At 30.9% G+C, this 13,960-nt stretch overlaps 3 protein-coding genes across 3 annotated transcripts; all 3 read right to left on the reverse strand.

Annotated features, from left to right (window-relative positions):
* Positions 1–114: 114 nt before the first annotated feature.
* LOC138938262 (cap-specific mRNA (nucleoside-2'-O-)-methyltransferase 1-like) lies at positions 115–3,859 on the reverse strand. The gene is made up of 4 exons (XM_070305113.1): positions 3,659–3,859; positions 3,442–3,576; positions 1,170–3,342; positions 115–818 (listed from the first exon to the last, which is right to left on the reverse strand). Exons 2-4 carry the CDS (start codon positions 3,473–3,475, stop codon positions 341–343), a joined length of 2,685 nt encoding a protein of 894 aa, XP_070161214.1. The 5' UTR covers positions 3,476–3,576; positions 3,659–3,859; the 3' UTR covers positions 115–340.
* A 2,143-nt stretch (positions 3,860–6,002) lies between these two features.
* On the reverse strand, positions 6,003–9,787 carry LOC138938264 (cap-specific mRNA (nucleoside-2'-O-)-methyltransferase 1-like). The gene is made up of 4 exons (XM_070305115.1): positions 9,732–9,787; positions 9,523–9,654; positions 7,251–9,426; positions 6,003–6,903 (listed from the first exon to the last, which is right to left on the reverse strand). Exons 2-4 carry the CDS (start codon positions 9,530–9,532, stop codon positions 6,417–6,419), a joined length of 2,673 nt encoding a protein of 890 aa, XP_070161216.1. The 5' UTR covers positions 9,533–9,654; positions 9,732–9,787; the 3' UTR covers positions 6,003–6,416.
* Positions 9,788–11,206: 1,419 nt separating this feature from the next.
* Positions 11,207–13,873, reverse strand: LOC138938053 (zinc finger CCCH domain-containing protein 15 homolog). Its single transcript, XM_070304775.1, has 8 exons — positions 13,808–13,873; positions 13,637–13,755; positions 13,264–13,471; positions 12,905–13,143; positions 12,594–12,797; positions 12,315–12,489; positions 12,049–12,243; positions 11,207–11,736 (listed from the first exon to the last, which is right to left on the reverse strand). The coding sequence occupies exons 2-8, from the start codon at positions 13,703–13,705 to the stop codon at positions 11,627–11,629; spliced, it is 1,200 nt and encodes a 399-aa protein (XP_070160876.1). The 5' UTR covers positions 13,706–13,755; positions 13,808–13,873; the 3' UTR covers positions 11,207–11,626.
* Between the last annotated feature and the right edge of the window lie 87 nt (positions 13,874–13,960).

A 13,960-nucleotide genomic window follows, 5' to 3' on the forward strand; every position in this document is an offset into this window, starting at 1 on the left:
TATATATATAAACATATTAAAAGATAGTTGTACATAATGTATTGAGATTGTTTATAATAAATTAACATGTTATAATTTATGTATAATTACATTTGTTTTTTTGGTAATTGAAAATCTTTATTTTTTTTCAACAGCATATTTTTATTACATAGCAGATATAATAATATAATATTTTTTAATACACTTTCTTATTTTAATAAAGTTTTTGAGATATTAACAATTAAATGAAACTATGATAAATTCTATATAATCAAAAGTAAAATGTTTTAACAAAAATCCATGAATTTAAAAAAAACTTTGATATAATTATTTACGATATATATAATATAATACACATGATTCAGACATTTTGTGATGACTTTATCATCGCAACTAAAGTGTCCATATCCAATGCTAGGCTATCGTAAGGCCAATGCCAGAAAATACGTTTCTCAAATGCCTCTTTAAAATCAGCTTCGTTTTTGGATGGTATATTATATCTGTTTCGGATTTCGTATTGCGCTACTTTGGTAATCGGATTATAAAATTTATATATTTTTTCACTAATATGACGCGACCAAAGCTGAGCGACGCTACTTAAGAAAAGTACGCTGTTGTATGCAAAATATATGGGCTCCTCATCATTTTCGCCATCACGTTCCATTAGATTTTTTTGTGACTCGAACGTGGCACTGGACATTTTCACACGACGTTGCGCGACACGCAAGTTCTTCTCTATATCGAGATTCAGCATAAATCTCTCCTTGGCGCGCACACGTACGTAGTCATTTGGAACTGGTTTCCACAGCGCATCACAAAATATCATGGTTAATTTATACCTGTAACGGATATTGCAAAAAAATATTAGCTATAATTAATATAATGACACATTCATCCATAATAGAATTCCTCTTTATAGTATACTACATTCTATAAAACTTTTGTATTTATTTTTTTTAAGTTTAAATCGATATAAATATCTACTCCAATTTAATTTATAAAGACTATAGACCTTGCAATATTGATAGATTTATACATAAGAATATGCTAGAGAAACTACAACATAATTTTAATTTGATTTGTATTCAATTTTTAAATAACATATTAATATATTAACAGCTTAGAATATATTAATGACAGCTCAGAATTTTATATTATTTATGTTTGATAAAATAAAAGAAATTTCTTACCTATCATCTAGGTATCGTTTACTAACATCTTCTCCACCAAGCATGTAAGCATCCAAAATATGCAATGCACGTGTCTTGCAGAAGTACTTTCCCGTCCATTTTGATTCATATATTAATTCGGCGTATACAAGAGTATCACGTGGTAGTTCTATTTTTACATCTCCAATCGATTCCCATTTGCCTCCTTTCATGTAACGAAACACTTTTCTCCTTCCCAAACCCAAATAAAATGTTGCTACTTTAGCTTCTTCGATACAGGGACCGGAACCACAGGGCATGCAGTACCAATTGTATGGTTGATTCAATATACTTTTTACATTGTCGTTTTCCAATTTCTGTGCTTCAAAATTGAAGAAACATTCAGAGCCCTTTAAAATTTCCCGGATCTTATCTTGTGGTCTAACGTTTTGCGGTCTCACGCGAGTTTTATCAGGTATATTCCAATAATTCAGGCATTCCTTTCGCATATCCGCTTGTTTTGGCTCGGTCAACATTGGATCCTCGCAAAAAGCCGCGATTTTTAAGAGGCCTATTATTTGTTTTTTTCCTAGAGTGTCATTAGAGCTTCTCAAATACGATACAAATGCCTTATCCGCTTCTAATACATCGAGCGGTACTAATTGAATTATATCATTCTTATCATCTTTCTTTAAAAGTGAATGATTAACATGAGAGAGATGTTGAACTACTGCTTGTATATTATCTTTTTTTGTTTTACATATTAAATAACGTTCTGAATTAGCTGGTCTAGAAGTATTGGGCTTGAAGATGCAAATATTTTCGAAACATCTATACATTAGATAAACAAGTCCAATGCTGAAAGGTGTGAACAAATCAAACAATGTTGTCACAAAGTGTCCACTTGGTCTCACTATCATTAATGCCACCAGACACTGACACAGATATAACTGCTTAGATAGAATCTCTTGGATGTTTTTTTGACCTTCCACAGAGAATCCTCCATCTGACATCATAAAATGCACACCTTTGCCATCTGTGTGTTTCATTATTAAAGATCTAAATTCTTCTTGATTTTGTGGGTCAAATACATCTCCATTGCCTTTAGAACCATAAAAAGGATGAAAGGTTTCACACGGACCAGCAAAGAACTCATCCAATGTGAAGTCATCTTCGTTTTTCAAAGTGAATCCAAATCCTTTGGCATGCCATTTCTTTCTGGACAGAATATACTCGCTGAAACCGCCCGGACCTGCACATACGTCGGCGAAGTATAGTAATTTATTGGGTTGCAAATCCTTTGGGTCAGTAAACATGAAATTACATGCTCTGTCGATATTCGCCATTTTTACAGCTGCACGATTCAGAAAATTAGCAGTGTGAATTGTTTCATAAGGATTCGAACGAGTTCTCGCTTTGCGCATCTTAACCTTATCTATTTTATCAAATACAGTTTTTGACTTGATAATTTGCTCCAAAATATCTGGATTGCAATACATGGTTTCGTCATCTATGGTGAGTTTTTTCGGTCCTGTTTTTATCCAATCCACCATGTTCTCAGGTAGGAGCATATGAGAATGTACATTTGGTAACCATTCGATATCTTCTACAGCTTTTATTTCTTCTTCTTCAGGATTCCATTTGAGACTCGCTTCTTTCAGACCTGGTACATAATGCCCAAATCCTCTTCGATCTCGTTGCGTAATTGCTTCTATTGGTTCTACGCGATCTTGGTCATCTTCTCCAAGACCTTTTCCTGGTTTGTACCCCATTTTCGTCATCATATTTTGAGCTTTTGATGTATGAGATAGATTGTTCTTGCTTTCATAGATAAGCATATCGTTTGCTAACTCAATTTTTTGAGTATGTTTTTCGTTCTCTATACTATCAATTGCATCTCCACTATTCAACTTTTTGCGTTTGTTTCTATGTTTACTCACGCTTTCATCGTAATTGTTAACATTCACTTTGTATTCATAGCTTGATGGGTTACCATATTGTTGATCGTTATTATCATCAGAGGAGGAGGAAGAAGAAGAGTGTCTAGATCTTTTTTTAGGATTTAAATAATTATCATCGTTATCAAAAGCAGACATTATGTTGCCTATGTCAGAGTAATGGGGATCACTTGGATCATCTGGAAAATAATTGCTTAACAGATCCGCTGTTCTCAATTTCATATCTTCATTATTCAAAACGCTATCTTCATCCGTGCCTAGAAAAATGACAAATTAATTCAATTTATAGATTTTGTAAATTTAGATCTAAATATATGTATATGAAAAAGAAAAAGAAATAGATGGAAAATACTTACTACTGGCCATGTTTTCTGTTGATATCAATTCCATTAACGTAAATAAATTTTCTAACCTATATCAATCGACAATCATCATCAACTAGCATCGATATAAGTTAGAGTTACATTAAACTTATTGAACTATATACCATCCTGTAACGATTATTAAAGGATAATTAATATAAAAATAATACAATATATCCGTTTCTGCTAAATTTTAGAACATTGTACATACATACAATATACAGCTAATGTTAAAGAGACGGCGGGACATAGCACAAATACTTAACACAACCGTTAAATTAAGCACAGAGGCTAATGGCTTCTGCACACAGGACGCGGTAAAGCTAGCCGCACGGCATGAAGCGACGCGGTGGCCAATCGAATGCTTGCTTTTCCGGAAATAATGAATATATAATTTCCGCGTGATAATAGAAAACAGGAAGGGCTATTGTCTGCTCATTGGGTTTGGTATATATATTTAGAATTTAGATGTACCGTATAGTCATTGACAATCTTGCAGCTGCTGGAATAAGAACTCTCCGTTCTGGAATAGGAATTTGTTTTTATTTTTTTTATGAAAGGTTCAACTCTTAATAATATATAATCAAACATACTGGATGTCATTCTCATATAATTGAAAAATGTTTCTTCATCTTGTAATCTCATTTCGTGAACAAGATTATGCCAATCTCGTTGTTGTTGTTTTAATTGTAGTATAGGATGTACCCAATATCTTCTTTTTTGTCTATTTAAAATGTTTCTTTTATTTCTCCTTCTTCTTATATATATTATTAAGTATATATCTTTTATTAGCACAACTTACGTTATCAAGGATGACTAGTTGTTGAAAATATACTGTTACTACAATAGTATTGCAATAGTTCAAAATATGTAACTGCCAAAAATAATTAAGTTGAAATAATTTGCATGTTAATGTATCTTCCATTGTACTTTGAAAGGTACAGAGTAGAATCATTTTTATTTGGAACTTAAAGAACAAGAGCTTCGAGATAATTATATTTAATGTGATACAAGATTAAAGAAAGAGAGTTTATTATTGTTGGCGTTTATAAAAATTTATACATTACAACGAAAAAACAAATGTATACACAGAGTGGAATAAAAGCTATTTTGTCTTTGAATTATGAGAATATGTTAAACAAAGTTTTTTTTTTAAATATGCCTTGCAGGAAGAAATTATCTGTCTCTAAATAATTTAAAGACAAACTTTATTTTCTTTTATAATAATAAATTATATATATATCTTTAGACAAACTTTTGTAGACATATATGTAACAAATTAGCTCTATATATCATTACTACTATATTATATATTATTAGTACTATATTAGATACGTTATATAAAGGCATAATATAATAATCATGAGTAATATATGATAAAAAAGTGCGATAACATTAAAGTTTCATTTCAAACTGTGTATACACAAGTACATATTTGTAAGAAAATGTGTAGTTATTTATATTTGTTTTTACAAACTCGATATATATATATATATATATATATATATATATACATATATAAACTATATGTTTATATATTTTGAAATGTAGTCACACTTCTACTATAAACAGGATAAATTTAAAAACTGAGTATATATATATATATGTATATATAAACATATCAAAAAATAGTTGTATATCATGTATTGAGATTGTTTATAATAAATCAACATGTTATAATTTATGTATAATTATATTTGCTTTTTTTTCAGTAATTATATTATTACTAATTGAAAATCTTTATTTTTTTCAACAGCATATTTTTATTGAATTGCAAATATGTATTCATTACAATTTATTTTATGTTATAGTAACATTGTGATTAATGAAATATGTTAATAATTTTTACCATGATGGATAATTTATATATAAGGAGAAATATATGTACACAAAACTATGAAGTTAAAAATTATTGCTGTGTTACATAAGAAAATTTTAACTTATAAAACATAAAGGAGTAATTTTTCCGTTCATTAAAATTAATTCTTAAAAAATATGTTAAAAGATACACATAAAATAATAACATTGTAAATAACACACATTGGAATTTAATAAAAATATTTATATAATTATCATATATAATATAATTGTTGAAATTGTACGAAAAATTTCTATTTCTTGTAAAAAATTGTGAAGATACAGTGTATCACATTTCTCCGTCCCACTTATCAGAATGCGGATTGGCAGACACTAAAAGTATGTCTGGTGTGATTAAAAATGCATTATACACGCATCGAAATGCATATCGATTGATGTATATGTGCGTAATTATTAATTTCTATAATTGTTTATTTTGTTTTTTTTTGTTTATTGTGTTTTGTTAACTATATTTTTACAATGATCATGTACAGATTATAACAGTTATCAGAATTTATTCATAATTGTTCGTTAATGTATTAATATAGAATGTTTACCTAATTGTTTCAACATAAAAAAATACATATAAGTAGTCTACGGTATATAGAATTATATAAGACGCAATGTCTTAAATTTTTCATATATAAAAAAATTAGTTTTCTAATTTTTTTAAACATTTTCTAAAATTCTATCCGGTTTAATTTCCTATAACATTCGAGATATTAACTTAGAAAAATCAAAACTGAAAAAAATTAGTTATATATGCACATAAATTTACAATATATGTACAATATAATACATGATTCACATATTTTACGACGATTATTATCATGTAAACTAAATACATGTATATCATTATACATGCAAAGAAGATGCAGTCTTTCAAATGTCTTCCTGAAGAAAGAGATTATAATTTATTAAATTACTGAATATTTTCTAATATATTTTCTTATTTTAATAAGAAAATATATTAGAAAATATTTATTAAGTTTTTGAGATATTAACTATTAAATGAAACCATGATCAATTCTTTATAATCAGTAATACTTTTTAAAAAAAATCCAAAAAACTGATATAATTATTTACGATATATTTAATATAATACACATGATTCAGATATTTGGTGATGACTTTATCGTCGCAACTAAAGTGTCCATATCCAATGCTAGGTTATCGTTAGGCCAATGCCAGATAATACGTTTCTCGAATGCCTCTTTAAAATCAGCTTCGGCTTCACGTGGTCTATTATGTTGATTGTTCCGGATTTCGTATTCCGCTACTTTGGTAATCGGATTATAAACATAAAATACATCTGTTTTTTTACTAATATGACGTGACCAAGGCTGAGCAACGCTTCTTAAGAAAAGTACGCTGTTGTATGCAAAATATATGGGCTCCTCATCATTTTCGCCATCACGTTCCAATAGATTTTTTTGTGACTTGAACGTGGAATTGGACATTTTCACACGACGTTGGGCGACACGCAAGTTTTTCTCTATATCGAGATTCAGCATAAATCTCTCCTTGGCGCGCACACATACGTAGTCATTTGGAACTGGTTTCCACAGTGCATCACAAAATATCATGGTTAATTTATACCTGTAACGGATATTGCATAAAAATATTAGCTATAATTAATATAATGACACATTCATTCATAATAGAATTCCTCTTTATAGTATACTACATTCTATAAAACTTTTGTATTTATTTTTTTTAAGTTTAAATAGATATAAATATCTACTCCAATTTAATTTATAAAGACTATAGACCTTGCAATATTGATAGATTTATACATAAGAATATGCTAGAGAAACTACAACATAATTTTAATTTGATTTGTATTCAATTTTTAAGTAACATATTAATATATTAACAGCTTAGAATATATTATTGACAGCTCAGAATTTTATATTATGTTTGATAAAATACAAGAAATTTCTTACCTATCATCTAGATATCGTTTACTAACATCTTCTCCACCAAGCATGTAAGCATCCAAAATATGCAATGCACGTGTCTTGGAGAAGTATTTTCCCGTCCATTTTGATTCATATATTAATTCGGCGTATACAAGAGTATCACGTGGTAGTTCTATTTTTACATCTCCAATCGATTCCCATTTGCCTCCTTTTATGTAACGAAACACTTTTCTCCTTCCCAAACCCAAATAAAATGTTGCTACTTTATCTTCTTCGATACAAGGACCGGAACCACAGGGCATGCAGTACCAATTGTATGGTTGATTCAATATACTTTTGACATTGTCGTTTACCAATTTCTGTGCTTCAAAACCGAAGAAACATTCAGAATCCCTTAAAATTTCCCATATCTTATCTTGTGGTCTAACATTTTGCGGTCTCACGCGAGTTTTATCTGGTATATTCCAATAATTCAGGCATTCCTTTCGCATATCCGCTTGTTTTGGCTCGGTCAACATTGGATCCTCGCAAAAAGCCGCGATTTTTAAGAGGCCTATTATTTGTTTTTTTCCTAGAGTGTCATTAGAGCTTCTCAAATACGATACAAATGCCTTATCCGCTTCTAATACATCGAGCGGTACTAATTGAATTATATCATTCTTATCATCTTTCTTTAAAAGTGAATGATTAACATGAGAGAGATGTTGAACTACTGCCTGTGTATCGTCTTTTTTTGTTTTACATATTAAATAACGTTCTGAATTAGCTGGTCTAGAAGTATTGGGCTTGAAGATGCAAATATTTTCGAAACATCTATACATTAGATAAACAAGTCCAATGCTGAAAGGTGTGAACAAATCAAACAATTTTGTCACAAAGTGTCCACTTGGTCTCACTATCATTAATGCCACCAGACACTGACACAGATATAACTGCTTAGATAGAATCTCTTGGATGTTTTCTTGACCTTCCACAGAGAATCCTCCATCTGACATCATAAAATGCACACCTTTGCCATCTGTGTGTTTCATTATTAAAGATCTAAATTCTTCTTGATTTTGTGGGTCAAATACATCTCCATTGCCTTTAGAACCATAAAAAGGATGAAAGGTTTCACACGGACCAGCAAAGAACTCATCCAATGTGAAGTCATTTTCGTTTTTCAAAGTGAATCCAAATCCTTTGGCATGCCATTTCTTTCTGGACAGAATATACTCGCTGAAACCGCCGGGACCTGCACATACGTCGGCAAAGTACAGTAATTTATTGGGTTGCAAATCCTTTGGGTCAGTAAACATGAAATTACATGCTCTGTCGATATTCGCCATTTTGACAGCTGCACGATTCAGAAAATTAGCAGTGCGAATTGTTTCATAAGGATTCGAACGAGTTCTCGCTTTGCGCATCTCAACCTTATCTAATTTATCAAATACAGTTTTTGACTTGATAATTTGCTCCAAAATATCTGGATTGCAATACATGGTTTCGTCATCTATGGTGAGTTTTTTCGGTCCTGTTTTTATCCAATCCACCATGTTCTCAGGTAGGAGCATATGAGAATGCACATTTGGTAACCATTCGATATCTTCTACAGCTTTTATTTCTTCTTCTTCAGGATTCCATTTGAGACTCGCTTCTTTCAGACCTGGTACATAATGCCCAAATCCTCTTCGACCTCGTTGCGTAATTGCTTCTAGTGGTTCTACGCGACCTTGGTCATCTTTTCCAAGACCTTTTCCTGGTTTGTATCCCATTTTCGTCATCATATTTTGAGCTTTTGATGTATGAGATAGATTGTTCTTGCTTTCATAGATAAGCATATCGTTTGCTAACTCAATTTTTTGAGTATGTTTTTCATTCTCTATACTATCAATTGCATCTCCACTATTCAACTTTTTGCGTTTGTTTCTACGTTTACTCACGCTTTCATCGTGATTGCTATCATTCATTTTGTATTCATAGCTTGATGGGTTACCATATTGTTGACCATTATTATCATCAGAGGAGGAGGAGGAAGAAGAAGAGTGTCTAGATCTTTTTTTAGGATTTAAATAATTATCATCGTTATCAAAAGCAGACATTATGTTGCCTATGTCAGAGTAATGAGGATCACTTGGATCATCTTGAGAATAATTATTAAACAGATCCGCTGTTCTCAGTTTCATATCCTCATTACTCAAAACGCTATCTTCGTCCGTGCCTAGAAAAATGACAAATTAATTCAATTTATAGATTTTGTAAATTTAGATCTAAATATATGTATATGAAAACGAAAAAACAGATGGAAGATACTTACTATTAGCCATATTTTCTGTTGATGTCAATTCCGTTAACGTAAATAAATTTTCTAACCTATATCAATCGACAGTTCATCAACACCATTGACATAAGTTATAGTTATATTAAACTTGTTGAACTATATACTATCCTGGAACGATTATTAAAGGATAATTAATATAAAAATAATATATCCGTTTTTGCTAAATTTTAGAACATTGTACTTACATACAAAATACAGCTAATGTTAAAGATACGGTAGGACGTAGCACAAAACTAACACAACAGTTAAATCAGAGAGAAGCCTGAGAGAGGAGAGAGGCAATGCCGGCGATTTTCGTGGGACGCTTTTTCTAGGCCGTAGAGCAGCGCCGTGCATCCACTTTTAGGAATTGGAAACACTTAACCACATCCACTATTCGGTACTGTCGGTCATTTGGTTAGGTATAACATATATGTATAACGTGCGCATAGTATATATGTTAAAACGAAAAATATTGCGTGAAACTAAAAAAAAAAACGAAATATATTAATTAATTCGTATACGCTTAATGTATTTCTTATCTATCATTTATGGATGTAGAATGTGTGAACCATAGTCAAAAAGTGGATGTATTAGCAGAGACATGAACCAAAATGACCGACAGTATCGAAAAGTGGATGTATATTAGCACGGACATGAACCAAATGACCGACAGTACCGAATAGTGGATGTGGTTAAGTGTTTCCAATTCCTAAAAGTGGATGCACGGCGCTGCTCTACGGCCTAGAAAAAGCGTCCCACGAAAATCGCCGGCATTGCCTCTCTCAGGCTTCTCTCTGGTTAAATTAAGCACAGGCGGAGAGCACATTCTTTTACATAAACGCATACCACAAGCATAAGAAAATTGATTGGTCCATTTTTTTATGCATAACGAAATTGACCTATCAATTTCCTTATGCGGCGTCTACAATAGAAATTTTAAGCCCTAAGCCTTAAAAAATTGACCAATCAGAATCAAGTGTGAGAAGAATACTCGACTGTGATTAGTTAATTTCTTAGGCTTAGGGCTTAAAATCTCTGTTGTAAACGCCGCATTATGCTTATGATTATGCGCTTATGCAAAAGTGTGTGCTCCCCGCTTAAGGGTTATTCGAAAACCTAACCTATGGAAGTAATATTGAATTGACCAATCAGGACAAAGGAATGTTTTTTTTTAAATCTGATTGGTCAATTAAACGCTACTTTACTTCATGGTTAAAGTCCGTATCAGATTATGCATTGAAAATTGAAAATTAAAGATTAAAGATTGGAATTTGACTAATCATAACAAAACGGACTAAAATTTCTTTGTCCTGATTGGTCAAATTTCAATCTTGAATCTTGAATTCCAATCTTCAATGCGTAGTTTGATATGGGCTTAACAAGATATCAAAATTAACTTTTTTTAATCTATAGCATTTCTCACACTTTAACTAAAATTATATTTATAAAAATTTGGATATACTGTTTAACAAACAAAAATTTTTTAGAAAATCTTTATTAATTTTTATTATAAAATTCTTGATATTTTTTATTCATTAATCAATCAGCCAAATTTTTTGTTCTATTGATGTGTATCAGTTTAAAACTCGTTATATATATATATATATATATATACACAAACATATACAGTTTCTTTCCATAATATTTTTAGCGAGTAAAATCATATACATACGCACATATATATAGGAGTATTATAAAAATAATATATATGCATATGTATTATTTTATGTGTAGTACTAAATATTTCGATATTCACAGATAATTACTGGATATAAACTCGACATTATAAAAAGACAAATTTAATTAGTGAAGATAGTAACTGAATCGATATCGAGTTATGCTATATATTCTACATGATTTACGCGAGACCAGCTCTTTGTACACATACCCGAATACATAAATGCAACATTGATGCTAAAATATTGATGACGCAACGTTGTGTGAGAGAACAGGGGGGAGGGGAAAGAATGTAAATTATATTAATATATAATACATCACATTTGGGGCTAATGGTTATCTCAGCAATATGTATTAAAGAAGATAAAACACTGGAGCAATATGATGTAGTGAGGAGAGATGCATGATCGGGACAACTGGATTACTCCTCCAAGTCCAGGTCCCCCAATTCTTCTTCTAAACCCTCTAAATCTTCTTCCATGAAAAGATTTTCGTTAATAGCTACCGCCGCGGCACCCTCTTCCACAGTCACTAGAATAGAAATTTTTATATTAATCATCCACCAATATATTATTATAATTAATACATTCATTGTCTGCATTTTGTGTGCAAGATTAAAAATTCTTTAGTATGTAAAAATTATTTAGTATGTTAATATGTTAAAAAAAGCAATTATTGATGGATAACAATGATAATAATAATTGTATGATAATAACTTATGGGCTTCTGAAACTGTATTATTCTGATTTATATATAATTCACAAATGTTTCTGAAATATATGCTTTGAAATATTATTCTAGTGTTATTATAAATATATTAATATCAAGTGATATAATTATAACCTGTAATATCCTTATTGTTATCAGCAATACTGTTGATCTTTAACCGATCTGCAGTAGCCACAGTGATACCATTAGTGTCGATTTCGCTAGCTTCAAAAGCGAGGCGTTCCGTATCGAGTTCTCTATATTCTACATCTTCGGAATCATCGTCTTCGCGAACATAACTAGATATTGCTTCATCTCCTTCATCAATTCCTAAAACGATTTTAATAATGAATTAAATTTATTGTAGGAAGAAGCAAGCTACATCTCAAACAGTATCTTACCATCTCCTATTGCAAGATCTGGATTAAAGAAGAACATTTCTCTTCCGGATATGCCGATTTGGCGACCAGCCTTATAATCGTTTCTCTTCTTCTCTTCATCTTTGATGGCTTGCTCTTCTTTTTCTTTCAATTTTCTCTTTTTCCAAGCCAAAAATGTCTCCAATGTTATCTTAGTCTATTAAAATTTTTCAGTACATAGAGATATAATCAGAATATTGTTCTATGTGACATTTAATTTTATATTGATTCCTTATATATTTGATGCAATTATGATCATACCTGATGAGGTCCCAAATTGGCCCTTTCTCTTTCTATTAGATCTTCCAAAGAGATTTCATCTTTCTTGTCTTCCTTCTTTTTATCTTTCTTTAAAACAAATCCAGGAGGTAAAGCATGCCTATAAATACACTTTTGACCAGATGGACACTCCCAGAACCAACCATATTTTGCCTTTTCTACTGCTTCCAGGAAGTATTTGCAGATCTAATGAGAAAAAGCATTTTATTTCATATTATTCTTTCTTGAGCAGAATTTTGAATTATTTTCTACTGATTTTTCAAAAATGCTAATTAATTATTTGCATAACTTACAATGTCGGTAGTAGGACGATTGCCACCACCATGTTTCTTCTCTACAACTTCTTTCAGCTTATCTTCATCCCATTTATCCATGGTATCATCTTCCTTATCATCATCTCTCATATCACAATACAATGAACGTTTTTCAGCTTTTCGTTCAATGCTCAAATCATGAGAGAATTTACATTTATCCCCCTTTGTACATTGTCCTTGTTTGAAAAATGCACACACAACAGACTTGGGATCTATGCCTGCAAATGTTGTTTTATCGTAGTGTCTGTTTTTTTTTTATTCGGAAAATATATCTATCTCATAGTATCTCATAACTTCTTACTTCATCACCAGGTATAGGTAAGGTATATACTCAGTACCTTTATCTATCTTTTGTGTTTGAACTGGTTTAAAAATAAGTGCCAATTCTTTTTGCTCTTTTAATTTTTTTTCTTTTTCCAATTTTTTGGTATTAGGATCCTCGATCTTGCGCGGATTTACGCCGCCCGATTTCACTTGTTTTTCAACTTGCTGAATAAATTTTTGCTGCTTGGCACCCTTTTTGTTTTTTATGCCAAATGTCTTGTCCTTAAAAAAATGAAAAAAAGTCTAAGTTTTAGTAAAAATATCATATTTCATACATATTAATAAAAGATAAAATATAAATATAATCATAGTTCCAGATGTTATTAAGAGACATGTGGAAATCTAAAGTTTTTGGTTAGAGGTTGGAAATTCATGATCGCTTCTTACCTCAATAACCTTTTCCTTTTTTTTTTGATCCGCTTTTTTACTCGGCGCCGGTACCTTTTTCGGTGGCATTTTGTGAAAAGTTCGAGTCTTTCTTTGTCAATAGAAAAACACCTAAAATTCTAAGAAAAATCATGAAAGCTCCATTTTATTCTCAAATATTTTCCTACCTACTCTTGATAGTGGGAGATCTTTTTTTCACGCATGCGCCATCACTCTTGTATAAACATAGATACATAGCTAACCATTTTTTATTTATATTAATAAAAAATGTAGATATATTATTTAATAAATCAATCGGAGTTTGATCGAAGTGATTCTTAAATT

This window comes from Polyergus mexicanus, unplaced genomic scaffold (genome assembly GCF_030449975.1).
Source record: "Polyergus mexicanus isolate NDT 795.1 unplaced genomic scaffold, iyPolMexi1.0 SCAF_12, whole genome shotgun sequence".
Classification (NCBI taxonomy): domain Eukaryota; kingdom Metazoa; phylum Arthropoda; class Insecta; order Hymenoptera; family Formicidae; genus Polyergus; species Polyergus mexicanus.

Bases quoted from the DNA above. Each gene is read 5' to 3' on its own strand.
- LOC138938264 (XM_070305115.1), bottom strand. The intron at 6,904-7,250 runs GTAAGAAATTTC...TATCCGTTACAG, and splicing joins AAACGATATCTAGATGATAG to GTATAAATTAACCATGATAT.
- LOC138938262 (XM_070305113.1), bottom strand. From the start codon at position 3,475: ATGGAATTGATATCAACAGAAAACATGGCCAGTA. The intron at 3,343-3,441 runs GTAAGTATTTTC...TCATTTTTCTAG, and splicing joins AACAGAAAACATGGCCAGTA to GCACGGATGAAGATAGCGTT. The intron at 819-1,169 runs GTAAGAAATTTC...TATCCGTTACAG, and splicing joins AAACGATACCTAGATGATAG to GTATAAATTAACCATGATAT.
- LOC138938053 (XM_070304775.1), bottom strand. From the start codon at position 13,705: ATGCCACCGAAAAAGGTACCGGCGCCGAGTAAAAAAGCGGATCAAAAA. The intron at 13,472-13,636 runs GTAAGAAGCGAT...CATTTTTTTAAG, and splicing joins AAAAGGAAAAGGTTATTGAG to GACAAGACATTTGGCATAAA. The intron at 11,737-12,048 runs GTTATAATTATA...TTTCTATTCTAG, and splicing joins TAACAATAAGGATATTACAG to TGACTGTGGAAGAGGGTGCC.